This window comes from Pleurodeles waltl, chromosome 12 (genome assembly GCF_031143425.1).
Source record: "Pleurodeles waltl isolate 20211129_DDA chromosome 12, aPleWal1.hap1.20221129, whole genome shotgun sequence".
In the NCBI taxonomy this organism is placed as follows: Eukaryota; Metazoa; Chordata; class Amphibia; order Caudata; family Salamandridae; genus Pleurodeles; species Pleurodeles waltl.
Window position 1 is genome coordinate 38,180,310 of NC_090451.1, and position 26,649 is coordinate 38,206,958.

The 26,649-nt window shown below is 50.9% G+C and overlaps 1 protein-coding gene across 3 annotated transcripts in view; it reads right to left on the reverse strand.

The window, feature by feature from the left end:
- Positions 1-26,649, reverse strand: part of NCAN (neurocan) — a 388,051-nt gene that overhangs the window by 72,971 nt on the left and 288,431 nt on the right. For all 3 annotated transcript variants that reach the window (XM_069216521.1, XM_069216522.1, XM_069216523.1), the window contains one exon: positions 2,734-2,850. In XM_069216521.1, the coding sequence (XP_069072622.1) occupies positions 2,734-2,850 (117 nt within the window). The remainder of the gene's footprint in view (positions 1-2,733; positions 2,851-26,649) is intronic.

Below are 26,649 nucleotides of genomic sequence, written 5' to 3' on the forward strand. Positions count from 1 at the left end.
GGGTGAGACGACTCAGATGAGAGGATTCAAGGGTGAGACGACTCAGATGAGAGGATTTAAGAGCGAGAGGACTCAGATGAGAGGATTCAAGAGCGAGAGGACTCAGATGAGAGGATTCAAGAGCGAGAGGACTCAGATGAGAGGATTCAAGAGCGAGAGGACTCAGATGAGAGGGTTCAAGAGCGAGAGGACTCAGATGAGAGGGTTCAAGAGCGAGAGGACTCATGTGAGAGAGGATTCAAGAGCGAGAGGACTCAGTTAAGTGAGGATTCAAGAGCGAGAGGACTCAGATGAGAGGATTCAAGAGTGAGAGGACTCAGATGAGAGAGGATTCAAGAGCGAGAGGACTCAGATGAGAGAGGATTCAAGAGCGAGAGGACTCAGATGAGAGAGGATTCAAGAGCGAGAGGACTCAGATGAGAGGATTCAATGCCGAGAGGATTCAAGAGTGAGACGACTCAGATGAGAGAGGATTCAAGAGCAAGATTACTCCGATTAGAGGAATGAAGAGCGAGAGGACTCAGATGAGCGAGGATTCAAGAGCAAGAGAACTCAGATGAGAGGATTCAAGAGCGAGAGGACTGAGATGAGCGAGGATTCAAGAGTGAGAGGACTCAGAAGAGAGGATTCAAGAGCGAGAGGACTCAGATAAGCGAGGATTCAATGGCATGAGACTCCAAGGAGGAGAGGACTCAGTACATCTTAGGCAGTACACCATGAGGACTCAGATGCATGAGGACTCAGATGCATGAGGACCCAAAGGCGTGAGGACTCCAATGCGTGAGGACTCCAATGCGTGAGGACTCCAATGCGTGAGGACTCCAGTGCGTGAGGACTCCAGTGCGTGAGGACTCCAGTGCGTGAGGACTCCAGTGCGTGAGGACTCCAGTGCGTGAGGACCCAGATGCGTGAGGACCAAGATGCGTGAGGACTAAGATGCGTGAGGACTAAGATGCGTGAGGACTCAGATGCGTGAGGATCGAAAGGCACGAGGACCCAGATGTGTGAGGAATCAGATCCCTGAGGACCCAGATGCGTGAGGACCCAAGGGAGTGAGGACTCAGATCCCTGAGGATCGAAAGGCATGAGGACCCAGATGTGTGAGGAATTAGATCCCTGAGGACCCAGATGCGTGAGGACTAAGATGCGTGAGGACCCAAGGGAGTGAGGATTCAGATGCGTGAGGACTCAGATGCGTGAGGATCGAAAGGCACGAGGACCCAGATGTGTGAGGAATCAGATCCCTGAGGACCTAGATCCCTGAGGACCCAGATGCGTGAGGACTAAGATACGTGAGGAGTAAGATGCGTGAGGACCCAAGGGAGTGAGGACCCAGATGCGTGAGGACCCAGATGCGTGAGGACCCAGATCCCGCGTGAGGACCCAGATCCCGCGTGAGGACCCAGATGCGTGGGGACCCAAGGGTGCGGGGACCCAGATGCGTGAGACCCCGATTGCGTGAGGACCCAGTTCCCTGAGGACCCAAGAGCGCGAGGTTGATGGGCACAGGAGAACTCGGGGGGAAGCCGCAGCAAGGGCCATTTGTGAGATTATGGTGACTGGGCGAGGGGGAGGAAAAGACTGCAGCCCCCCCCCCCCCCCCCCCCCCCCAAGCCCTCCGAGAACGGGAGCCGCATTACCGCAGCCCCAGAGGCCGCCAGATCCATCACTGCGGACACGGCGAGCATTAAGAGGTGAAGATTATCTCCAGAGGAGCGTGAAATCTCCTCTCACACATCACTGGCCTCCAGGAGCTATCTCATGCATTTACACCCTCCTGCAGGGCCTCGTTTCCGTTCTCGGGCGCGTGCACCGAGGAGCCCTCCCCGGACCTGAACAGGGCAGCAGTGGACTCACCGGAATCCTGCATCCCCGCATTACTCCCGCGTTACTCCTGCATTACTCCCGCAGCCTCATACCTGGGCAGGGTCTAAGAATGACTCTTCAGGCTCTGCGGGGAGCCGCGCTGGGTTGAACTGTAATTTATCACAGAGTCAGTGATAGGAATGAACATTACTGGTGAAAAAGAAATGTGTGTTACAGGTCTGGCGGTGAGTGACGACCTGTGGTACCTTCTGTCTCTACGTCACTGGCCCCGAAACCAACACAAGTGCCACAAACTTTAAAGGGCCATGGGGGATGACGTCACAGCAGCTCTCAGCTGACATCATCAAGAACATGCTAGAGCACCTATTGGTGGGGGATGTCTACAGGTGCGGGGCCAGGCAGGGAGAAGTACTGTCCCCCTCTGCAGCTAAAAAAAGGGGTCACTGATCACCCCCAAATGTGTGGCTGCTGAGAAGTTCACAAGGCTCCTTGATGCACAGACACACACAAGCAATCCTACAGTTTGTCAGGCCTGTGTGTGAACCTATCAACACTTTCTCATGGGGGGGGGGGGGGGGCCTCCCTCTTTCTACTTCCACTCACCCGTCTGACACAATTAACCGCCTCGGTAGACTTTAATGGGGTCACCCACTTTTCAACCATATATCACCTGCAGATAAGACTTCGTTCTCCATTTAGTTTCGAGGTTCACCCTCTTAAAGGCCTGTGTCACCCACATTTGGGTCACGAGGTTGAGAGGTATGCCTGCGCTGCTCCCCTGCACCCCCTCTTTGTAGCCAGGTGTGTGCTCTGTAAGTCCCATGCATACATCCATCGATGGCCAGCACGCTCATGCCCCCTTCACGCACGGCACCCCAGCCTGCGGGGGGGACCCCGCATCCTTACCGATCTCGCAGTTCTCGCCTTTGAAGCCCAGCTCGCAGCGGCAGCTGTACAGGTTGAGGTGAGACTCGCAGACCCCCCCGTGCAGGCAGGGGTTGTTCTGACAGGGGTCCGAGGGGGCTGCAACGAGAAGAGACAGGCATGAGGGGAGTGAGGCATGGCGCTGAAGCTTGCACACCTGCGATGCAACAGGCGAGAGCAGCCCCCCACCCCTCTCTGTGACATGGACTCTTCCTCATCTCATTCACACTGCTGTTCTATGCCACATCCAACCTTCCAGCAGGGGTGTTGGGGGCACAAAACAGTAACAGAATGCACAGACCAGGGACAAACACAGGTGAGTTACCGCAGTGTAATGGCACAGACCGAGCTGCAGGCTGGAACCAGAGCACAGGAAGTTATTATTTGCGCCAGTTTTGTACCCGATGACGCATTCTGCGCTTTTAATGAAACAGTGCAGAACAGCCCTTCGCGCACAGCATCACCCCTAAAGCACACTTTTGTGTTAAGACCCAGAGGAAACCGTTCCACCACAACCCTCCACGGTTCACAGACTGAGCTCACCTTGGCATGGGTTCAAGTTTAAAACTGGGCACCACAAACACTTACTCCAGGTTTCATACTTCGGTCAGTACTCGAGTGCGACCTCGCGGGTCACGTATGCAGTGTGAACGGACTGCAAAATGCACGGTTACCTACAGAGCTTGAAACAGTAACACGGAGTGCAGGGGAGGGCAGGGACTCTCCCTTTCAAATTAAAGACGTTTACGTACTCAGTACCGGAGGGTACCTGCCCATTTAAAGCACTGGGTACCTGCAAAGGACTCATTAGAACATTGGCGGTAAAAACCGCCTACTGCCGCGGCAATGGCCGCCAAAAGACCGTCGCCGATGACCATAGCTGGAATTCCACCAGAAGGAAGGCGAAATTCCGGCTGCGTCCATGCCGGCGGATGGCTGTAAGGTGGAGCTGTTGCCAGTCGCAGTGCCACGCCAGTAGACCGCCGCAGACCGGATCTTGACCCATGATATGGCCTGGCGGAGTTCTGCTGGCGGACGTGGCTGCTGGCAGCAGCGCCCCGTCCCCTACCGGAGGACCCCCTGAAATCAGCTAAGTTGGGTGCTCCGACAGGGTAGGGGGTGTTGTGTGTGTGTGGGGGTGTGTGTGAATGTTTATGTGTGCGTGAATGCGGGTGTGTTTTGCGTGTTATATGTTTGTGCGTGTATTTTGTGTTGTGTGAATGAGTGTGTATTTTGTGTTGTGTGAATGCATGTGTGCTTGTATGTATTTCAGTGAGTGTGGATGTGTGTGTGAATGGATGTATGCATGCATGGATGAATGTGTGCATAAGTGTGTACGATGATGCGTGAAGGTGCATGTATGTTGGGGGTTGGGTCTGGAGTGGGGGAGGGGGAGACACCAGGGGAGGGGGGTGGGGAAGACCCATATCAGTGACAGGGAAGGAATTCCCTGTCACTAATAGTGCCTACCGCCATGGTTTTCGTGGCGTTAAGGATGCCACGAAAACCATGGCGGTAGACAGGGTCATAATCCCAGAGGTGGGCTAGTGACGTCCGCCTGGCTGGAGACTGAAGTCTCCAGCCTGGCAACTGTTACCGCTGTTGCGGACGGAGCGATACATTGGAGGTTTGGGTTGAGCAAAACCGCCAATGTCATATTATGGGGAAAATTGGCAGTACCTTTCTCCATTTACTGCCGACCGCCAGGGTCGTAATGAGGGCCTAAGTGTTGTGACAGAGTCAGTGCACCTACAACTTAGATAAATGAACAGAAAATCATTTTCGTCTGACAAAGGGGTGAGTCCAGCATTACCACTCGGTTTCTTGGGGTCTGCGAGGACCGTCTCCTGGCCAGTCACCAATGAGAGTGTCGCTGGAGACCGTCTCCTGGCCAGTCACCAATGAGAGTGTCGCTGGAGACCGTCTCTTGGCCAATCACCAATGAGTGTGTCGCTGGAGACCGTCTCCTGGCCAGTCACCAATGAGAGTGTCGCTGGAGACCGTCTCCTGGCCAGTCACCAATGAGAGTGTCGCTGGAGACCGTCTCTTGGCCAATCACCAATGAGTGTGTCGCTGGAGACCGTCTCCTGGCCAGTCACCAATGAGAGTGTCGCTGGACTAATTTGTAACCTTATGTTTTCTGGAAAGACTTAAAAAGCTCGCGTCTTCAGACTTTATTCTCCCAACAGGGACAAGTGTTATTTCCTCCCAGTTCGTCTGTATCCAGAGTCCATGTTTCACATTCTATGTGCAACTTTCCTATACTTTGTTACCTGTAAAGCGCTTGTTATATATATAATAACCTGTGACGTGAAACATGAGAAGGAAAGATACCCATCTAGAGTCTGACTGGCACAATGTAAATCCGAAAGACGGGATTTTCCTGGCTCCCCTGCTTGACCGTACTGTGTGATCTTCGGCATACATTTCATTCCCCCGTGCTTCCTGTTTATTCCTTACTGCATTTTAGAGCGCTTTGAAATACGTGAGTTCGAGGTGTGCGCTATACTTGGGCTTGATATAAACAGCCTGTAATGGTGCGCTATGCAGACATCTTAGCCCCATTAGGGGGGCACATGACTTGCCCGATTCCACTAATGGAATTGCCATGGGGGGGGGGGTTGAGGTCATGTTTAAACAAAGATTCTTAATGCAGCGACATAATCTATTGTACTAAGTCGAAGCACCTCTGCATGTTAATAAAATACAGTTATTTGAATTTTGAGGAGTTTTAATCTTACTTTGTATATGTTGTTTATTGTACAGTTTACGTACAAGACGTTTCCAGGGCTCGGCTCGAGCACAGGCTCTTAGAGCCCAACCAGACCCTTGGCTCGGCTCTCCCTGTTAATTTGTGGCTCGCCCACCTCTAAAAAGGACCACACGACGGATTCGTCAGGTGGGGGTTGGGAGGTTGGGGTAAGGTGGCAGGACACTGTCTGAAAAGGGTTTTTAGGGTTCTTGCTTTTTGGGGAGATGGCGTTTACCTGTGGAGAGAGCCTGTTCTTCGGAGCGAACAAGGGTTGGCCGATATATGTCTTCAGTAGTTGAGAGTTTGGGGGTACATTTCCAGTGCCCGCATTCGGTGGTGGAAACTAAGCTTTATCGCGGTTTAAACCAGCGCCACCCCCCTCAAAGCGCTATGTTCACAGAAGATGCGGCGCGCTGACAGACAACCCAAAATGCAGCAGATGTCGCTCGGCCCCCCTGGCAGTGGGAGAGAGTGTCCCACAACACCAGATGGAACTTCCAGTCGTCAATCTCTGAATTAAGTCATTACCATGTCAATTTTGACAGTAAACGCGCACAGGGGACTAAATGCCATCAATAACAGTTATTCACAGATGGGTTGCTTTGGTATAAAATTATTGCATTTTTCAAAATTCAATTTCTTGTATTATGTTGAAAACACGTACAGACTTTGGCACATATACAAATATCAAACTTAAGAAACAGCTGCCTACGCGCAAACCATCATGAAACAAATTCAAAAGACCTAACGTTGTCAGCATAAAGACATTTCTGACATTACGATATAATACTTATTTGTGCATGTATTAAAGCGTGGGTCTGTGCTCTGTTAAGAGCATGTTTCAGCCATGACCACAATTGGTTGCAAACGGCCTTCTTCAGGCCAGAGAAACTGGTGATTAAGAACAAAAGTTGACCTATGGTGCATACTTCGGGTTTTAAAAAGTGAAAGTGGTGATCCCATGACCCTGTGAACTAAACCTTGGCAGCTGCTCACAAATGTGAATCAAAGTGGTAGGGCGTATAGCATTTCATCCTTCCAAACTTGTTAAAGCGAGTAACATGAAGGGGGTCATTCTGATCCCCGCGGGCGGCGGGAGCCGCCCGCCTGGAGGGAGCTGCCATATGGCCGCTCCGCGGTCGAAAGACCGCGGAGGCCATTCTGGCTTTCCCGCTGGGCTGGCGGGCGACCGCCAGAAGGCCGCCCGCCAGCCCAGCGGGAAACCCCTCCCCACGAGGAAGCCGGCTCCGAATGGAGCCGGCGGAGTGGGTATGTGCGACGGGTGCAGTGGCACCCGTCGCGTATTTCAGTGTCTGCAAAGCAGACACTGAAATACAAAGTGGGGCCCTCTTACGGGGGCCCCTGCAGTGCCCATGCCATTGGCATGGGCACTGCAGGGGCCCCCAGGGGCCCCACGACACCCCTCACCGCCATCCTATTCCTGGCGGTCGGTGAGGGGGTCGGAATCCCCCATGGCGGCGCAGCAAGCTGCGCCGCCATGGGGGATTCCCAGGGCGGGAGACTGCCGGTTTTCCTGGTCTGACCGCGGCCAAACCGCCGCGGTCAGAATGCCCTGCGGGGCACCGCCAGCCTGTTGGCGGTGCTCCCGCATCCCGGGTCGGAATGACCCCCGAAGTCTGTTAACGAGTAACATCTGCTATCTGCGTCGCAGCACAGAGGTATAAAGCACTGTTCAAAACGGTACTTTTATCTTGGTTACACTGTTGGCAGGGAAACCCTAGAACAGACAGACCCGTAAAATGTATTCAGACATTCATTCAAGCACTGGCAAGGTCCGATCTTTACAAGAAGCGCTGTGCAGGAGGGCTCTAGGCTGGTGTGGACTCCACGAGCGCAAATAGGACGTGTTGTTCCTGTCACCAGACCCTGGGATAACCTGGATCCTTACCTCTAGTTATACGTAACATAACAGAACATAACACAGCAGAACATAACAACATAATATAGCAGAACACAGCATAGCAGAACATAACTCAACATAGCACAGCAGAACACAACTCAACATAACATAGCACAGCAGAACACAACTCAACATAACAGAACATAGCACAGCAGAACACAACTGAACATAACATAGCAGAACCTAACTCAACATACAGGGAGTGCAGAATTATTAGGCAAATGAGTATTTTGACCACATCATCCTCTTTATGCATGTTGTCTTACTCCAAGCTGTATAGGCTCAAAAGCCTAGTACCAATTAAGCATATTAGGTGATGTGCATCTCTGTAATGAGAAGGGGTGTGGTCTAATGACATCAACACCCTATATCAGGTGTGCATAATTATTAGGCAACTTCCTTTTCTTTGGCAAAATGGGTCAAAAGAAGGACTTGACAGGCTCAGAAAAGTCAAAAATAGTGAGATATCTTGCAGAGGGATGCAGCACTCTTAAAATTGCAAAGCTTCTGAAGCGTGATCATCGAACAATCAAGCGTTTCATTCAAAATAGTCAACAGGGTCGCAAGAAGCGTGTGGAAAAACCAAGGCGCAAAATAACTACCCATGAACTGAGAAAAGTCAAGCGTGCAGCTGCCACGATGCCACTTGCCACCAGTTTGGCCATATTTCAGAGCTGCAACATCACTGGAGTGCCCAAAAGCACAAGGTGTGCAATACTCAGAGACATGGCCAAGGTAAGAAAGGCTGAAAGACGACCACCACTGAACAAGACACACAAGCTGAAACGTCAAGACTGGGTCAAGAAATATCTCAAGACTGATTTTTCTAAGGTTTTATGGACTGATGAAATGAGAGTGAGTCTTGATGGGCCAGATGGATGGGCCCGTGGCTGGATTGGTAAAGGGCAGAGAGCTCCAGTCCGACTCAGACGCCAGCAAGGTGGAGGTGGAGTACTGGTTTGGGCTGGTATCATCAAAGATGAGCTTGTGGGGCCTTTTCGGGTTGAGGATGGAGTCAAGCTCAACTCCCAGTCCTACTGCCAGTTCCTGGAAGACACCTTCTTCAAGCAGTGGTACAGGAAGAAGTCTGCATCCTTCAAGAAAAACATGATTTTCATGCAGGGCAATGCTCCATCACACGCGTCCAAGTACTCCACAGCGTGGCTGGCAAGAAAGGGTATAAAAGAAGGAAATCTAATGACATGGCCTCCTTGTTCACCTGATCTGAACCCCATTGAGAACCTGTGGTCCATCATCAAATGTGAGATTTACAAGGAGGGAAAACAGTACACCTCTCTGAACAGTGTCTGGGAGGCTGTGGTTGCTGCTGCACGCAATGTTGATGGTGAACAGATCAAAACACTGACAGAATCCATGGATGGCAGGCTTTTGAGTGTCCTTGCAAAGAAAGGTGGCTATATTGGTCACGGATTTGTTTTTGTTTTGTTTTTGAATGTCAGAAATGTATATTTGTGAATGTTGAGATGTTATATTGGTTTCACTGGTAATAATAAATAATTGAAATGGGTATATATATTTTTTTTGTTAAGTTGCCTAATAATTATGCACAGTAATAGTCACCTGCACACACAGATATCCCCCTAACATAGCTAAAACTAAAAACAAACTAAAAACTACTTCCAAAAATATTCAGCTTTGATATTAATGAGTTTTTTGGGTTCATTGAGAACATGGTTGTTGTTCAATAATAAAATTAATCCTCAAAAATACAACTTGCCTAATAATTCTGCACTCCCTGTAAAGTACCTCAACATAACATAACTCAACATAGCAGAACATAGCACAGCAGAACCTAACACAACATAACATAGCAGAACATAACACAACATAATATAGCAGAACACAGCATAGGAGAGCATAACTCAACATAGCACAGCAGAACCTAACTCAACATAACATAGCAGAACATAGCACAGCAGAACACAACTCTACATAACATAGCACAGCAGAACACAACTCAACATAACATAGCAGAACATAGCACAGCAGAACACAACTGAACATAACATAGGAGAACATAACATAATATAGCAGAACACAACACAGGAGAGCATAACTCAACATAGCACAGCAGAACACAACTGAACATAACATAGCAGAACATAGCACAGCAGAACACAACTCAACATAACATAGCAGAACATAGCACAGCAGAACACAACTGAACATAACATAGCAGAACATAACATAATATAGCAGAACACAACACAGGACAGCATAACTCAACATAGCACAGCAGAACACAACTGAACATAACATAGCAGAACACAGCATAGCAGAACCTAACAACATAAAGCACCTCAACATAACATAACTCAACATAGCAGAACACAGCATAGGAGAGCATAACTCAACATAGCACAGCAGAACCTAACTCAACATAACATAGCAGAACATAACATAGCAGAACACAGCACAGCAGAACACAACAGAACATAACATAGGAGAACATAGCACAGCAGAACCTAACACAACATAAAATAGCAGAACATAACAACATAATATAGCAGAACACAGCATAGGAGAGCATAACTCAACATAGCACAGCAGAACCTAACTCAACATAACATACCTCAACATAACATAACTCAACATAGCAAAACATAGCACAGCAGAACACAACACAACATAACATACCTCAACATAACATAACTCAACATAACAGAACATAGCACAGCAGAACACAACTGAACTCAATAGCACAGCAGAACACATCTGAACATAACTCAACATAGCACAGCAGAACACAACACAACATACCTCAACATAACATAACTCAACATAGCAGAACATAGCACAGCAGAACACAACTGAACATAACATAGCAGAACACAGCATAACAGAACCTAACTCAACATAAAGTACCTCAACATAACATAACTCAACATAGCAGAACATAGCACAGCAGAACCTAACACAACATAATATAGCAGAAAACAGCATAGGAGAGCATAACTCAACATGGCACAGCAGAACCTAACTCAACATAACATAGCAGAACATAACATAGCAGAACACAGCCCAGCAGAACACAACAGAACATAACATAGGAGAACATAGCACAGCAGAACCTAACACAACATAAAATAGCAGAACATAACAACATAATATAGCAGAACACAGCATAGGAGAGCATAACTCAACATAGCACAACAGAACCTAACTCAACATAACATAACTCAACATAGCAAAGCATAGCACAGCAGAACACAACACAACATACCTCAACATAACTCAACATAGCAGAACATAGCACAGCAGAACACAACTGAACTCAACATAGCACAGCAGAACATAACATAACTCAACATAGCAAAACATAGCACAGCAGAACACAACACAACATAACATACCTCAACATAACATAACTCAACATAACAGAACATAGCACAGCAGAACACAACTGAACTCAATAGCACAGCAGAACACATCTGAACATAACAACATAGCACAGCAGAACACAACACAACATACCTCAACATAACATAACTCAACATAGCAGAACATAGCACAGCAGAACACAACTGAACATAACATAGCAGAACACAGCATAACAGAACCTAACTCAACATAAAGTACCTCAACATAACATAACTCAACATAGCAGAACATAGCACAGCAGAACCTAACACAACATAATATAGCAGAAAACAGCATAGGAGAGTATAACAACATGGCACAGCAGAACATAACATAGCAGAACACAGCCCAGCAGAACACAACAGAACATAACATAGGAGAACATAGCACAGCAGAACCTAACACAACATAAAATAGCAGAACATAACAACATAATATAGCAGAACACAGCATAGGAGAGCATAACTCAACATAGCACAACAGAACCTAACTCAACATAACATAACTCAACATAGCAAAGCATAGCACAGCAGAACACAACACAACATACCTCAACATAACTCAACATAGCAGAACATAGCACAGCAGAACACAACTGAACTCAACATAGCACAGCAGAACATAACATAACTCAACATAGCAAAACATAGCACAGCAGAACACAACACAACATAACATACCTCAACATAACTCAACATAGCACAGCAGAACACAACTGAACATAACATAGCAGAACACAGCATAGCAGAACCTAACTCAACATAAAGTACCTCAACATAACATAACTCAACATAGCAGAACATAGCACAGCAGAAACTAACACAACATAACATAGCAGAACATAACACAACATAATATAGCAGAACACAGCATAGGAGAGCATAACTCAACATGGCACAGCAGAACCTAACTCAACATAACATACCTCAGCATAACATAACTCAACATAGCAGAACATAGCACAGCAGAACACAACTGAACATACCATAGCAGAATATAACATAATATAGCAGAACACAACACAGGAGAGCATAACTCAACATAGCACAGCAGAACACAACTGAACATAACATAGCAGAACACAGCATAGCAGAACCTAACTCAACATAAAATACCTCAACATAACATAACTCAACATAGCAGAACATAGCACAGCAGAACCTAACACAACATAAAATAGCAGAACACAACTGAACATAACATAGCAGAACACAGCACAGGAGAGCATAACTCAACATAGCACAGCAGAACCTAACTCAACATAACATAACTCAACATAGCAAAACATAGCACAGCAGAACACAACACAACATAACATAGCATAACATAATATAGCAGAACACAGGAGAGCATAAAACACAACTGAACATAACATAGCAGAACACAGCACAGCAGAACCCAACTCAACATAAAATACCTCAACATAACATAACTCAACATAGCAGAACACAGCACAGCAGAACCTTACACAACATAACATAGCAGAACATAGCAGAACATAACATAGCAGAACACAGCACAGCAGAACACAACAGAACATAACATAGGAGAACATAGGACAGCAGAACCTAACACAACATAAAATAGCAGAACATTACAACATAATATAGCAGAACACAGCATAGGAGAGCATAACTCAACATAGTACAGCAGAACCTAACTCAACATAACATAGCAGAACATAAAATAATATAGCAGAACACAACATAGGAGAACATAATTCAACATAACATAGCAGAATACAACTCAACATAACATAGCAGAACATAGCACAGCAGGACGTAACATAACATAACAGCTGAATATAACAATATAATATAGCAGAACAAAGCATAGGAGAGCATAACTCAACATAACATGGCAGAACACAGCATAGCAGAACATAACATAATAGTAGAACATAGCATAGTAGTACATAACTCAATATAGCATGCAGAACATAACTCGACATAGCATAGAAGAACATAACTCAACATAGCATAGCAGAACATAACTTAACAGAACACGACATAGCAGAACAGAGCATAGCAGAACATAACAGTAGAACATACAAGCAGAACATAGCATGCAGTACATAACTCCACATAACATAGGAGGACATAACATAATATAGCAGAACACAGCATAGCAGAACATAACTCAACACAAGCTAACTTAGCAGAACACGACATGACATAGCATAACATAACGTGTATGTTTACAGGAGAAATGAGACTGGGGGTTGCTCTAGCCTCTCCCAGTACTTCTACATGCCCATCATAACCCGATTACTCACTGCCCCTTGCCCTCTGTGCCCCCCCGCCTTCTGCCCCCTCTTGCTCTCCCCCTCCTCTCCTCCCGCACAGCCCCTGAAGCCAGCTCCTCACACGTGCTATGGACCCCTCCTTTAAGCACTCCCGGGGGAAGCTTCGATCGGGGGGATTGGGGGGGGGTCTATAGATGTGAGCAGAAGAGACCTCCCCCTTACACAAAGACAGGGGGCACGAAGGTCAGTCCTTCGGGGGACAGGACAGTGCCCGGTTGTTGATTCATTAACCGAAGACTCACCTAAACTGATGTATAATCCTGGCGTTACCACCACCCCCAGCAAATACTGTGACCCTGGACGCATCACCTTTTCTCCGAGTTTCAGGTTCCATATTTCTCAGACAATGTAGACGCGTAGACACAGGTCACATGTCACCGTAAGCGCTACACTAGGCAGTGGGGCGTTGCCATTTCTCACCATTTTCTTGGTGTTCACTTTAGGGCTGAGAGAGAGAAAATGGCAGAGGTCGGGCAGGTGACATCTGCACAACAGGCCCCGCCCACCGCGCCCCCACTGTCGTGGGTACCCCCGAGTGTCCCAGGGTCAACAATCCATGGGGCCCGACGGGAGTGACACGTTCCCCCTCAGGCCAGGGCTCAGACCTCATCCAGGGTGACCAGAGCCTGACACCCCGAGACCGGGTCATGTCAAACACAGAACATCGAAGAAGGACTACACTCCTGCCCCGGCCCAGGACACAGGATGGCTTAAAGGACAATAAGGCCTGAGGGGCGACATTCCTGCAGCTTTTAAACCCAGCATCATGCCCGTGCACTGAACTGCTGTCTGATAAGCGCTACGAAGCGGTCCTGCCTTGAAACTCACCGACACCAGCATCCCTCTGTTGTCTGTGCTCTGAAGACTGACATCTGCTGGTGATGACCCCGGAGGCCTCTAGACTCTGCGCCAGCCCCACCGGCCTCTCCAAGCACTGGCCTGGCTGCCAGGCAACCTCCAAGCTTCCTTCACGACGAGGTGAACCTCATCTCTAGGACTATTCCAATAAAATGTCCCCTTCGCCCATTCCGCAGACGCTGCTCAGGCCTGCTGCTGGTCCTGAAGTGGCCAGTGGTGAGTGACCTGCGACCACTGCAGAGGTCTCAGCCCTCAACCCTTCAATGATCGCCCCTGGGCCCTGGCAGGGCACTTTACTGCACCCCAGAGAGGTGAAAGGTCACATCGCATTAACGTGGCGCCCCCTTCAGCCAGGCGCGCACTGCGGGCCAAGAACTATTACAGACTTACCAAGGCGTCATGACCTGAGACTCAGGGGTACCAGGAGACCAGGGCAGAGTCTGGCAACAGAGGGGCACCAGGAGACCATGGCACACTCTGGCAACTGACGGGAGACCGTGGTACACTCCGGCAACAGAGGGGAGACCAGGGTACACTCTGGCAACAGAGGGGAGACCAGGGTACACTCTGGCAACTGAGGGGCACCAGGAGACCAGGGCAGAGTCTGGCAACAGAGGGGCACCGGGAGACCAGGGCACACGCTGGCAACTGACGGGAGACCAGGGTACACTCCGGCAACAGAAGGGCACCGTGAGACCGTGGTACACTCCGGCAACAGAGGGGAGACCAGGGTACACTCTGGCAACTGAGGGGCACCAGGAGACCAGGGCAGAGTCTGGCAACAGAGGGGCACCGGGAGACCAGGGCAGAGTCTGGCAACAGAGGGGCACCGTGAGACCGTGGTACACTCTGGCAACTGACGGGAGACCAGAGTACACTCCGGCAACAGAGGGGCACCGTGAGACCGTGGTACACTCTGGCAACTGAGGGGAGACCAGGGTACACTCCGGCAACAGAAGGGCACCGTGAGACCATGGCACACTCTGGCAACTGAGGGGAGACCAGGGTACACTCCGGCAACAGAAGGGCACCGTGAGACCGTGGTACACTCTGGCAACTGAGGGGAGACCAGGGTACACTCTGGCATCTGAGGGGCACCAGGAGACCAGGACAGTCTGACAACAGAGGGGCACCAGGAGACCAGGACAGTCTGACAACAGAGGGGCACCGGGAGACCATGGTACACTCTGGCAACTGAGGGGAGACCAGGGTACACTCCGGCAACAGAGGGGCACCGTGAGACCGTGGTACACTCTGGCAACTGAGGGGAGACCAGGGTACACTCCGGCAACAGAAGGGCACCGTGAGACCATGGCACACTCTGGCAACTGAGGGGAGACCAGGGTACACTCCGGCAACAGAAGGGCACCGTGAGACCGTGGTACACTCTGGCAACTGAGGGGAGACCAGGGTACACTCTGGCATCTGAGGGGCACCAGGAGACCAGGACAGTCTGACAACAGAGGGGCACCGGGAGACCATGGTACACTCTGGCAACTGAGGGGAGACCAGGGTACACTCCGGCAACTGAGGGGAGACCAGGGTACACTCCGGCAACTGAGGGGCACCGTGAGACCGTGGTACACTCTGGTAACTGAGGGGAGACCAGGGTACACTCCGGCAACTGAGGGGCACCGGAAGACCATGGCACACTCTGGCAACTGACGGGAGACCAGAGTACACTCCGGCAACAGAGGGGCACCGTGAGACCGTGGTACACTCTGGCAACTGAGGGGAGACCAGGGTACACTCCGGCAACAGAAGGGCACCGTGAGACCGTGGTACACTCTGGCAACTGAGGGGAGACCAGGGTACACTCTGGCATCTGAGGGGCACCAGGAGACCAGGACAGTCTGACAACAGAGGGGCACCGGGAGACCATGGTACACTCTGGCAACTGAGGGGAGACCAGGGTACACTCCGGCAACTGAGGGGAGACCAGGGTACACTCCGGCAACTGAGGGGCACCGTGAGACCGTGGTACACTCTGGCAACTGAGGGGAGACCGTGGTACACTCTGGCAACTGAGGGGAGACCGTGGTACACTCCGGCAACTGAGGAGTTCCAGGGCAGACTCTGGCATCTGAAGGCACCGGGACCAGGGCACACTCTGGCATCTGAGGGGCACCAGGAGAGCAGGGGAGACTCTGGCATCTGAGGGCATCAGGAGACCAGGGCAGACGCTAGCAACTGAAGGGCACCGGGAGAGCAGGGCAGACCCTGGCATCTGAGGGGCACCAGGAGAGCAGGGGAGACTCTGGCATCTGAGGGGCACCGGGAGAGCTGGGCAGACTCTGGCATCTGAGGGGCACCGGGAGAGCAGGGCAGACTCTGGCATCTGAGGGCATCAGGAGACCAGGGCAGACGCTAGCAACTGAAGGGCACCGGGAGAGCAGGGCAGACCCTGGCATCTGAGGGGCACCAGGTGAGCAGGACAGACTGGCATCTGCGGGGCAACGGGGGACCAGGACAGACCCTGGCATCTAAGGAGCCCCAGGAAACCAGAGCACTCTCTGGGGGGCCGCAGGAGACCAGGACAGACTCAGGAAACGGAGGGGTGGCGGCCAGGAGACCAGGCCAGGTTGTTTCACCTCGCGTGTGCTCAGGAGGCCGGCTTACTGTGCCATCTCAGAGGGAGTCCAGGAGGCCAGGGACGGCCCTGGGCATGGGCGCTGGTGCCAACAGAGCACTGGCAATGTAGCTGTAAGGGCAGTAAGTGGGCACATGAGAGCTGGAGGCACAACTACCAGAGACGTGCGCTGAAGGAGATGCCCAGCTGATTTCTTGAGGTTGTGGGTACAATGACGCGCGCAGAGTCGGCCTCGCGTCACGGCCTGCACTCGCTGTTTCATGGAAGGATCCCCTTTGATGTGTTTCCAGCCTCTGTAATTACTTATAGTTATTTTGTCTACCTTAAAAATCTGTACCTTCCATGGGACAAAATCTTTCTCTTGTAAAGCGCTCCGGCACCTTTGGGTAACGTCTGCGCTACATAACTATGCAGAAATACATGGATATATAAGATGAGGCGTCGTGCGCGGTGCAAATGGGAGAAGTGACAAAGATGCTGGAAGCCGAAGACTGATGGAAGTAGCGCCAAGTGCGGAGATGCGGGCGGCCCTCCGTGGATCACCGGGGCCATACCGCCCCCCCCGTCTCTGGCTGCCGAGGGATTAAGCGCCTTTCAGAGAGCGACGCTCCTGCGAGCCAGGCGCCTTATTACAGGCGCGAGGCGGGCACCGGGCTCGCTGGGGCCTATTAGTGGCCACCAGGCAGCGCGAGGTGGCCACTGCCAGCTGCTGCATATTCAGCAGTCGGGCCCTCGGCCAGCCGCTGCTTTATTGCGCCCCCGCCCCCACAAGCCTCACCAGAATACTGGCACTGCACCGGGGCCTGGGTGCAGCAGGAGCAGGGGCACCGGGGCTTCCCCCACCACTGCCTGCACTACCATACTGGTGCTACATAGGGGCTTGGCTACCATGGGTGCAGTGGCACTGGAGCCTGGCCCGCCCCCGCACGCCCCACCAGAATACTGGCACTGCACCGGGGCCTGGGTGCAGCAGGAGCAGGGGCACCGGGGCTTCCCCCATCACTGCCTGCACTACCATACTGGTACTACATAGGGGCTTGGCTACCATGGGTGCAGCAGGTGCAGTGGCACCGGAGCCTGGCCCGCCCCCGCACGCCCCACCAGAATACTGGCACTGCACCGGGGCCTGGGTGCAGCAGGTGCAGTGGCACCGGAGCCTGGCCCGCCCCCGCACGCCTCACCAGAATACTGGCACTGCACCGGGGCCTGGGTGCAGTAGGTGCAGTGGCACCGGAGCCTGGCCCGCCACCGCCCGCCTCACCAGAATACTGGCACTGCTCCGGGGCCTGGGTGCAGCAGGTGCTGTGGCACCGGAGCCTGGCCCGCCCCCACAGGCCTCACCAGAATACCGGCACTGCACCGGGGCTTGGCCACCATGGGTGCAGCAGGTGCAGTGGCACCAGGGCCTGCCCCACCTGCACTAGCATACGGGCACTGCACAGAGGCCTGCATACTGGCACTGCACAACAGCCTGGCTACCGTAGGTGCAGTAGCACCGGGGCTTCCCCCACCACTGCCTGTACTACCATCACTAATATACCGGCACTGCACAGGGGCCTGACTACCATGTGTGCAGCAGGTGCAGTGGCACCGGGGCCCGACCCGCCCCCGCTAGGGTCACTAGCATACTGGGACTGCATAGGATCCTGGATACCATCGGTGCCGGAGGTGCAGTGACACCAGGGCCAGCCCCACCTGCACTAGCATAGTGTCACTGCACAGCGGCCTGGCTACCGTGGGTGCAGTATGTGCAGTGGCACCTGGGCTTCCCCCACCACTGCCTTCACTAGCATCACTAACGTACCGGCACTGCACAGGGGCCTGGCTACCATGGGTGCAGCAGGTGCAGTAACATCAGGGTCTGCCCCGCCACAGCCACAAACCATGGTGCAATGGTGTAGATTCACCCCTGGTTCACAAACTGGTGGCTCAAGAGGGGTTTGACACCTCCCTCTAGCACATTGGGGGGGGGCGAGGGGGGGTGGTACAAGGGAGAGCGCCCCACAGTGTAAGTCAAGCACTCTGTTCTTGTCAGGTTCTAGTGTACCCAGACATCACTCAGAAATATGAGGGGTGCTTCAAAACACATGATTTTTTTCTTTACAAAAATTTACGAATTATACAAATGACATTTTCACATACAACTGATGTTTACGGATTTCACAAACACATTTTTAAACAAGTTTATAGTTTGCATAAAAAAATGCAAGACTGGCAGAAAAATATCTCTTGGTTACCCTTTTTCTGGGAAAGACAGACTCCTGGCTGTTAACTTCGGAACATTTTTGGGTTGAGGTGCAAGCGCTCTGACCTGTTGTAATCTATCTGTGGGCTTTTAACCGCGCCCACGGCATGCCCATCTCTCGTTTGTGGGCTTGCCATTCGAACATCCTTTGTTATCATTGGTAAATGCTTTACGTTTGTCCCTCCTTGGGGCGATTTTGTTACCGCCTTGGACACAGGCCCTGTTACATGGGTACTTGCACGATTGCCGATAAGTTTGACTGTGAGTTTGCCTCTCCTTTGCGCTCGTGGCTGCCGTGGCTCTTTGAATCGGCTCGCTTATGTCAACTGTTTTACTTTTCATTTTTAATTTATGTGGCAAGAAAAGTCCAGTTAGGTATATACAACGCCAATAGCTCTAACTCGAGCAAATGCGAAACCCACTGCATTGCAAATGCTTTTTTTTTTTTTTTTTGCGATGTTTGTGCTCTTGGCAAAAACTGGGGCTGTGCGAAACTCACATAATTTACTGTAGTGTAATTACTGAAAATGCGCCTTACACTAAAAAAAGTACTGGAACATTCCAGGCAAAACAAACTGAAAATGAAATTTTGAGCGGATTTCTGGTCGCTCGTGTTGGAAACACTGCACCTTGCATTTGGGTTTGTTGTTTTGGGCTCTATAGTTACCAAAAAAATTCGCTTGGGGAAAATAACAGCTAGCTGGAGTGTTTGTTTGCTGCCCATGTTAAAGGAACTGCTGCTCGCATTCAAAACACCGCTGCTCGCGCTAGGATTTGTAGTTGCGCACAAAAATGATCCAAACAGCACGTCTTGCGTTACATTACCGCTGAGGTAATAATGGTCTTTTCACAACGCCAAGAAACAAAAAATGGTTTTAGTCTATTTCAAATTCATAGTGTACATTTTGTTACTAAAAGTTACCAAGAAACTGCAGTTAGGCCGGTGTAATTAACATTTCCCCCGGCGTAAAACAAAGTCACTCAAAATTGCGTAATGCAAAAGTTTGCAAACTTTGGGAGCTTTGCAAAGGTTGCTAGAGTAAATAATTTTTCACCCAGACCTAGATTTGGCCATGCTTAAGGTATTTAGACCCTTGTGCTTGTGTTCTTCCCACCAGTGATCATTGAGGGGTACCCCCTCCCACCGCAGGAGTCCGTGCCTGGCAGTTCAGGCTGGACTGGTCCTACTGGAGCAGCACCAAGGCTGAATTGCATATGGCTGGTCTCTGTCTAGAGTGGAACAGTGGCTGGTCTCTGTCTGGAGTGGAACAGTGGCCGGTCTCTATCTGGAGCGGAACAGTGGCTGGTCTCTGTCTAGAGCGGAACAGCGGCCGGTCTCTGTCTAGAGCGGAACAGCGGCCGGTCTCTGTCTAGAGCGGAACAGCGGCCGGTCTCTGTCTAGAGCGGAACAGCGGCCGGTCTCTGTCTAGAGCGGAACAGCGGCCGGTCTCTGTCTAGAGCGGAACAGCGGCCGGTCTCTGTCTAGAGCGGAACAGCGGCCGGTCTCTGTCTAGAGCGGAACAGTGGCCGGTCTCTGTCTAGAGCGGAACAGCGGCCGGTCTCTGTCCAGAGCGGAACAGCGGCCGGTCTCTGTCCAGAGCGGAACAGTGGCCGGTCTCTGTCCGGAGCGGAACAGTGGCCGGTCTCTGTCCGGAGCGGAACAGTGACCGGTCTCTGTCCGGAGCGGAACAGTGACCGGTCTCTGGTCTCTGTCTAGAGTGGAACAGTGACCGGTCTCTGGTCTCTGTCTAGAGTGGAACAGTGGCCGGTCTCTGTCTATAGTGGAACAGTGGCCGGTCTCTGGTCTCTGAATAAAGTGGAACAGTGGCCGGTCTCTGGATAGAGTGGAACAGTGGCTGGTTTCTGTCTAGAGTGGAACAGTAGCCGGTCTCTGTCTAGAGTGGAACAGTAGCCGGTCTCTGTCTAGAGTGGAACAGTAGCCGGTCTCTGTCTAGAGTGGAACAGTAGCCGGTCTCTGTCTAGAGTGGAACAGTAGCCGGTCTCTGTCTAGAGTGGAACAGTAGCCGGTCTCTGTCTAGAGTGGAACAGTAGCCGGTCTCTGTCTAGAGTGGAACAGTGGCTGGTCTCTGTCTAGAGTGGAACAGTGGCTGGTCTCAGTCTAGAGTGGAACAGTGGCTGGTCTCTGTCTAGACTGGAACAGTGGGCAGTCTCTATCTAGAGTGTAACAGTGGCTGGTCTCTGTCTAGAGGGGAACAGTGGCTGGTCTAGAGGGGAACAGTAGCCGGTTTCTGTCTAGAGTGGAACAGTAGCCGGTCTCTGTCTAGAGTGGAACAGTGGCCGGTCTCTGTCTAGAGTGGAACAGTGGCCGGTCTCTGTCTAGAGTGGAACAGTGGCCGGTCTCTGTCTAGAGTGGAACAGTGGCCGGTCTCTGTCTAGAGTGGAACAGTGGCCGGTCTCTGTCTAGAGTGGAACAGTGGCCGGTCTCTGTCTAGAGAGAAACAGTGGCCGGTCTCTGTCTAGAGAGAAACAGTGGCCGGTCTCTGTCTAGAGTGGAACAGTGGCCGGTCTCTGTCTAGAGAGAAACAGTGGCCGGTCTCTGTCTAGAGAGAAACAGTGGCCGGTCTCTGTCTAGAGAGAAACAGTGGCCGGTCTCTGTCTAGAGAGAAACAGTGGCCGGTCTCTGTCTAGAGAGAAACAGTGGCCGGTCTCTGTCTAGAGAGAAACAGTGGCCGGTCTCTGTCTAGAGAGAAACAGTGGCCGGTCTCTGTCTAGAGAGAAACAGTGGCCGGTCTCTGTCTAGAGTGGAACAGTCGCCGGTCTCTGTCTAGAGTGGAACAGTGGCCGGTCTCTGTCTAGAGTGGAACAGTGGCCGGTCTCTGTCTAGAGTGGAACAGTGGCTAGTCTCGAGTGGAAAACAGTGCAAACAATGTATAGTTACAATAGGATGCAATGGGGAAACATAGGGATAGGGGCAACACAAACCATATACTCCAAAAGTAGAATGCGAACCAGGAATGGACCCCAAACCTATGTGATCTTGTAGAGGGTCGCTGGGACTATTAGAAAATAGTGAGAGTTAGAAAAATAACCCTCCCCAAGACCCTGAAAAGTGAGTGCAAAGTGCACTAAAGTTCCCCTAAGGACAAAGAAGTCGTGTTAGAGGAATAATGCAGGAAAGACACAAACCAACAATGCAACAACTGTGGATTTCCAATCTAGGGTACCTGTGGAACAAGGGGACCAAGTCCAAAAGTCACAAGCAAGTCGGAGATGGGCAAATGCCCAGGAAATGCCAGCTGCGGGTGCAAAGAAGCTTCTACTGGACAGAAGAAGCTGAGGTTTCTGCAAGAACGAAAAGGGCTAGAGACTTCCCCTTTGGCGGAAGGATCCCTCTCGCTGTGGAGAGTTGTGCAGAAGTGTTTTCCCGCCGAAAGAACGCCAACAAGCCTTGCTAGCTGCAAATCGTGCGGTTAGCGTTTTTGGACGCTGCTGTGGCCCTAGAGGGACCAGGAGGTCGCAAATTGGACCAGGAGAGAGAGGGGACGTCGAGCAAGACAAGGAGTCCTCTCAGCAGCAGGTAGCACCTGGAGAAGTGCCAGAAACAGGCACTACGAGGATGCGTGAAACGGTGCTCACCCGAAGTCGCACAAAGGAGTCCCACGTCGCCGAGACCAACTTAGAAAGTCGTGCAATGCAGGTTAGAGTGCCGTGGACAGAGGCTTGGCTGTGCACAAAGGATTTCCGCCGGAAGTGCACAGGGGCCGGAGTAGCTGCAAAAGTCGCGGTTCCCAGCAATGCAGCCCAGCGAGGTGAGGCAAGGACTTACCTCCACCAAACTTGGACTGAAGAGTCACTGGACTGTGGGGGTCACTTGGACAGAGTCGCTGGATTCGAGGGACCTCGCTCGTCGTGCTGAGAGGAGACCCAAGGGACCGGTAATGCAGCTTTTTGGTGCCTGCGGTTGCAGGGGGAAGATTCCGTCGACCCACGGGATATTTCTTCGGAGCTTCTGGTGCAGAGAGGAGGCAGACTACCCCCACAGCATGCACAAGCAGGAAAACAGTTGAGAAGGCGGCAGGATCAGCGTTACAGAGTTGCAGTAGTCGTCTTTGCTACTATGTTGCAGGTTTGCAGGCTTCCAGCGCGGTCAGCAGTCGATTCCTTGGCAGAAGGTGAAGAGAGAGATGCAGAGGAACTCGGATGAGCTCTTGCATTCGTTATCTAAAGTTTCCCCAGAGACAGAGACCCTAAATAGCCAGAAAAGAGGGTTTGGCTACCTAGGAGAGAGGATAGGCTACTAACACCTGAAGGAGCCTATCAGCAGGAGTCTCTGATGTCACCTGGTGGCACTGGCCACTCAGAGCAGTCCAGGGTGCCAGCAGCACCTCTGTTTCCAAGATGGCAGAGGTCTGGAGCACACTGGAGGAGCTCTGGACACCTCCCAGGGGAGGTGCAGGTCAGGGGAGTGGTCACTCCCCTTTCCTTTGTCCAGTTTCGCGCCAGAGCAGGGCTAAGGGGTCCCCTGAACCGGTGTAGACTGGCTTATGCAGAATTGGGCACATCTGTGCCCAAGAAAGCATTTCCAGAGGCTGGGGGAGGCTACTCCTCCCCTGCCTTCACACCATTTTCCAAAGGGAGAGGGTGTCACACCCTCTCTCAGAGGAAGTTCTTTGTTCTGCCATCCTGGGCCAGGCCTGGCTGGACCCCAGGAGGGCAGATGCCTGTCTGAGGGGTTGGCAGCAGCATCAGCTGCAGTGAAACCCCAGGAAGGGCAGTTTGGCAGTACCAGGGTCTGTGCTACAGACCACTGGGATCATGGGATTGTGCCAACTATGCCAGGATGGCATAGAGGGGGCAATTCCATGATCATAGACATGTTACATGGCCATATTCGGGGTTACCATTGTGAAGCTACATATAGGTAGTGACCTATATGTAGTGCACGCGTGTAATGGTGTCCCCGCACTCACAAAGTTCAGGGAATTGGCTCTGAACAATGTGGGGGCACCTTGGCTAGTGCCAGGGTGCCCTCACACTAAGTAACTTTGCACCTAACCTTTACCAGGTAAAGGTTAGACATATAGGTGACTTATAAGTTACTTAAGTGCAGTGTAAAATGGCTGTGAAATAACGTGGACGTTATTTCACTCAGGCTGCAGTGGCAGGCCTGTGTAAGAATTGTCAGAGCTCCCTATGGGTGGCAAAAGAAATGCTGCAGCCCATAGGGATCTCCTGGAACCCCAATACCCTGGGTACCTCAGTACCATATACTAGGGAATTATAAGGGTGTTCCAGTAAGCCAATGTAAATTGGTAAAAATGGTCACTAGCCTGTTAGTGACAATTTGGAAAGAAATGAGAGAGCATAACCACTGAGGTTCTGATTAGCAGAGACTCAGTGAGACAGTTAGTCACTACACAGGTAACACATTCAGGCACACTTATGAGCACTGGGGCCCTGGGTTACCAGGGTCCCAGTGACACATACAACTAAAACAACATATATACAGTGAAAAATGGGGGTAACATGCCAGGCAAGATGGTACTTTCCTACACAACCCCCCCCCCAAACGAAGGACAATAAGACTAGCCATGACCTGATGAGTCTTCATTGTCTAAGTGGAAATATCTGGAGAGTCCATCTGCATTGGAGTGGCTACTCCCAGGTCTATGTTCCACTGTATAGTCCATTCCCTGTAGGGATATGGACCACCTCAACAATTTTGGATTTTCACCTTTCATTTGTTTTAGCCAAAGTAGAGGTTTGTGGTCTGTCTGAACAATGAAGTGAGTGCCAAACAGGTATGGCCTCAACTTCTTCAGTGCCCAGACCACAGCAAAGGCCTCCCTCTCAATGGCAGACCAACGCTTTTCTCTAGGGGTCAACCTCCTACTAATAAAAGCAACAGGTTGATCCTGGCCCTCAGAATTAAGTTGTGATAGGACTGCCCCTACTCCTAATTCAGATGCATCAGTTTGGACATAGAATTTTTTAGAGTAACAAGGGCTTTTCAGGACAGGTGCAGAGCACATGGCCTGCTTCAGCTCCTCAAAAGCTTTCTGACAGTTTGCTGTCCATAATACCTTTTTAGGCATCTTTTTGGAAGTGAGGTCATTAAGAGGGGCTGCAATGGAGCCATAGTTCTTAATGAACCTCCTGTAATACCCAGTGAGGCCTAGGAAGGCTCTCACCTGAGTCTGAGTGGTAGGGGGAACCCAATCAATAATTGTTTGGATTTTCCCCTGTAGTGGTGCAATCTGTTCCCCACCAACAAGGTGTCCCAGATAAACCACCTTACCCTGCCCTATCTGGCACTTTGAAGCCTTGATAGTGAGGCCTGCCTTTTGCAGGGCCTCCAAAACTTTCCATAGGTGGACCAGGTGATCATCCCAGTTGGAGCTAAAGACAGCTATATCGTCCAAATATGCTGCACTGAAAGCTTCCAGCCCTTGCAGGACTGTGTTCACCAACCTTTGAAAAGTGGCAGGTGCATTTTTCAAACCAAAAGGCATTACAGTAAACTGGTAATGTCCTCCAATGGTTGAAAATGCAGTCTTAGGTTTAGCATCTTCTGACAATTTGATCTGCCAATACCCTGCAGTCAAGTCAAAAGTGCTTAGATACTTGGCAGATGCCAGTGTATCTATGAGCTCATCTGCCCTGGGTATAGGGTGAGCATCAGTTTTGGTTACCAAGTTGAGACCTCTATAGTCTACACAAAACCGCATTTCCTTCTTTCCATCTTTGGAATGGGGTTTTGGTACCAGTACCACAGGAGAAGCCCATGGACTGTCAGAGTGCTCAACCACTCCTAGTTCTAACATTTTCTGGACCTCTTGCTTTATGCAGTCCCTGACATGGTCAGGCTGCCTATAGATCTTACTTTTGACAGGCAAGCTGTCTCCAGTATCTATAGTGTGCTCACACCAAGAAGTGGTACCTGGCACAGTAGAGAAGAGTTCAGAGAATTGATCTAGGAGGTTTATGCAATTGTCTTTCTGCTCAGCAGTAAGACAATCAGCCAAAACTACACCTTCCACCAGAGCATCTTGTTCTGTGGAAGAGAAGAGATCAGGTAGAGGATCACTGTCTTCTTCCTGTCCCTCATCTGTTGCCATGAGCAGGGTGAGAGCAGCCCTGTCATAGCAGGGTTTCAGGCGGTTGACATGGAGCACCCTAAGGGGACTCCTGGCAGTGCCTAAGTCAACTAAATAGGTGACTTCTCCCTTCTTTTCAACAATTGTGTGGGGTCCACTCCATTTATCTTGGAGTGCTCTTGGGGCCACAGGCTCCAAGACCCACACTTTCTGCCCTGGTTGGTACTGAACCAAAACAGCCTTCTGATCATGCCATTGCTTCTGGAGCTCTTGGCTGGCCTGAAGGTTTTTACTGGCCTTTTTGATGTACTCAGCCATCCTTGATCTGAGGCCAAGTACATAATCCACAATATCCTGCTTAGGAGCTTTTAAAGGTTGTTCCCAACCCTCCTTTACAAGTGTGAGTGGACCCCTAACAGGGTGTCCAAAAAGAAGTTCAAAGGGGCTGAAGCCCACTCCTTTCTGGGGTACCTCCCTGTAGGCAAAAAGGAGGCATGGTAGAAGGATATCCCATCTCCTGCGGAGTTTTTCAGGGAGACCCATAATCATGCCTTTGAGAGTTTTATTAAATCTCTCCACCAGTCCATTTGTTTGTGGATGATAGGGTGTAGTGAACTTGTAAGTTACACCACACTCCTTCCACATGGCCTGTAAGTATGCAGACATGAAATTGCTTCCCCTGTCTGATACTACTTCCTTTGGGAAGCCCACCCTGGAAAATATTCCCAGGAGGGCCTTTGCCACTGCAGGTGCTGTAGTGGTCCTTAAAGGAATAGCTTCAGGATATC